Source organism: Nicrophorus vespilloides, unplaced genomic scaffold (genome assembly GCF_001412225.1).
Source record: "Nicrophorus vespilloides isolate i.1.1-1 unplaced genomic scaffold, Nicve_v1.0, whole genome shotgun sequence".
NCBI lineage: Eukaryota > Metazoa > Arthropoda > Insecta > Coleoptera > Silphidae > Nicrophorus > Nicrophorus vespilloides.
The window spans coordinates 24,877-26,918 of NW_017097381.1; the positions used below are offsets into that span (position 1 = coordinate 24,877).

The following is a 2,042-nucleotide window of genomic DNA, read 5'->3' on the forward strand; positions in this document are numbered from 1 at the left end:
CTTACACGCATTATTATCGAGGCACGAAACCCGATCGACGCAAATCGCCGCGACGGTTCGATAATTAATAACAAATGCCAATCGCTCAATCACATCAAATCCCAACGAATGTCCTGTCCTGTCCAACGCCGGAATCTCGGTTCCAATCCAACGATCTTACGTCACACTGATTAGATCAACTATTGCCTCGATATGCACGTTTCTCAATTGTTTAATATTTCACGAAACTATTATTGTAAACTCAAACAAATTCGGTTATAGCGATAACATTTGCAACGTGCAATACATTATTATATTTATTACGGTCACCTTCTGAACAAACTTTGTATGCACTTTATTCAAATATAAAATATCGTTAGCAAATACAATGAAGACTTTCTTTAAATTTTCAATCTGAACTTAGTGCAAGACTAAACATCTCTTAATTCTTGTCGTCGGTTTTGCGAAATATTTTCCGAATGCATCAGCCAGCACACGGGTCTCTCCGATTTAACCTTTCACCTCCATTATTCCTCGGCGGCAATTCCTAATGTGTTCCATGCGAGCAATTTCGCAACATCTCTTAAATGGATGGAAGGAAAGTAAGAGACGATATATCTGCGAACGCATTGACAACCGTTTTCTTCCTGTTCGTAAATCTTTCTCGCTGATATTTCTTCCGAAATGCACGCAATTAACGTTTATTTATGTTCCGTTTTGTTTCGTTTCAGGTAAGCATCAATGGTTTTAATTCCTCCATCTCTCACGATCTCGACACGGTAACTACATTAAAATTAATATTTAAATTTAAAAAAAAACGAAAATATACATTAATTTATAATTACGCAATAAATGTATTTATTCTAAAATTACTTTATTAACAAGAGATCTTCAATCAATCTACGTATACATGTGTCAAAATTAATGTTTAGTTTTATAATGATGAATCATTTGAAACCTTTGCATTGCTTGACCTTAAATATTAATAATTTCTGCTGATAGATCTGAAAGAGTATATATAATTAAATTTAATTATAGTATTCTGCGTATGTTAGACATCGGCGTTTGCTAGATTTATTCATTTATGTGATTCGATCGGAATGATTATACCGTAAGCAGAGATCAATAAATAAATCAGAGACTTTCCATATTTCTGCAATTCATTGGCAGGCTGATCGATAGAAGAAAAGGAAAAAGAATAGGAAAAGTACAACAACGACAAGTACAAATGTAAAAATAATAAAAGAGATAAATAAGAAAACGAAGATAGCAAAGGCAGAAACATGGCAAACGGAAAGCAATAATCAATCTTGCTCTCGGCTAGACAACAAATCGAATGGTGGCAGTACGAGGATATTGAAATTTCGTGCAATAAATAAAACTGGATGAACTGTGAAATAATCATGCGCGTATGTACGCTGAATCATCATGAGGTATAAATTAGATCGCCTCTCTCAAAACCTGCAGACTCGAAGACTCTCTGGATGTGTTAATGAAGATGTTACGATAAATTACGAAATATGTGTGTTGTGTGCATGTGCTCACGAGGTTCACTTTACCAAACATAATGCATGTCTTAATGTTAATACGTTAACTTGATATATGGTCGTTGTTCGAAAATGGTTAAAATATAATGTCCGTTGCGGCTCTGCGCGAGGGGGAAAATAATGAACAACGTGTGTTGTTGCTGTCTGTTTTTTTTTTTAATTTTTATTTTTATTATTCGTCGAGAAAGGTGAATTTTTCCCCTCTGCTCGTTCCATAAATCACACGCGCTTTTAACAAACGTGTTGCGGCTTAATTAATACGCGCAATTCCCCCTCGGGCACATTTATCTCACCTCGTTCCACCCCTGTTCATATCTCTCTTTCACTCACCCCATATTTTTTTTTGTTCGCTCCAACAACAAGTTAGAAAGTCACAAACACAATTACCAAATTGTGGAGGTCGATGTTTATTTAAGGGTCTCTAGAAGCGGCGTTAAATGGGGCTAATGTGAGGCACGCGCGTGCCGCAATTTTGGTAATGGGGTGGGACTCCTCTTCCTCTTCATCCAAAAAAAA

At 36.1% G+C, this 2,042-nt stretch overlaps 1 protein-coding gene across 1 annotated transcript in view; it reads left to right on the forward strand.

Moving 5' to 3' along the window:
* Window positions 1-566: 566 nt before the first annotated feature.
* LOC108559960 (dendritic arbor reduction protein 1-like) overlaps window positions 567-2,042 on the forward strand; it is a 12,206-nt gene continuing 10,730 nt past the window's right edge. Inside the window, exons 1-2 of the mRNA XM_017917353.1 lie at window positions 567-581; window positions 711-758. Coding sequence (XP_017772842.1) covers window positions 567-581; window positions 711-758 — 63 coding nt within the window. The remainder of the gene's footprint in view (window positions 582-710; window positions 759-2,042) is intronic.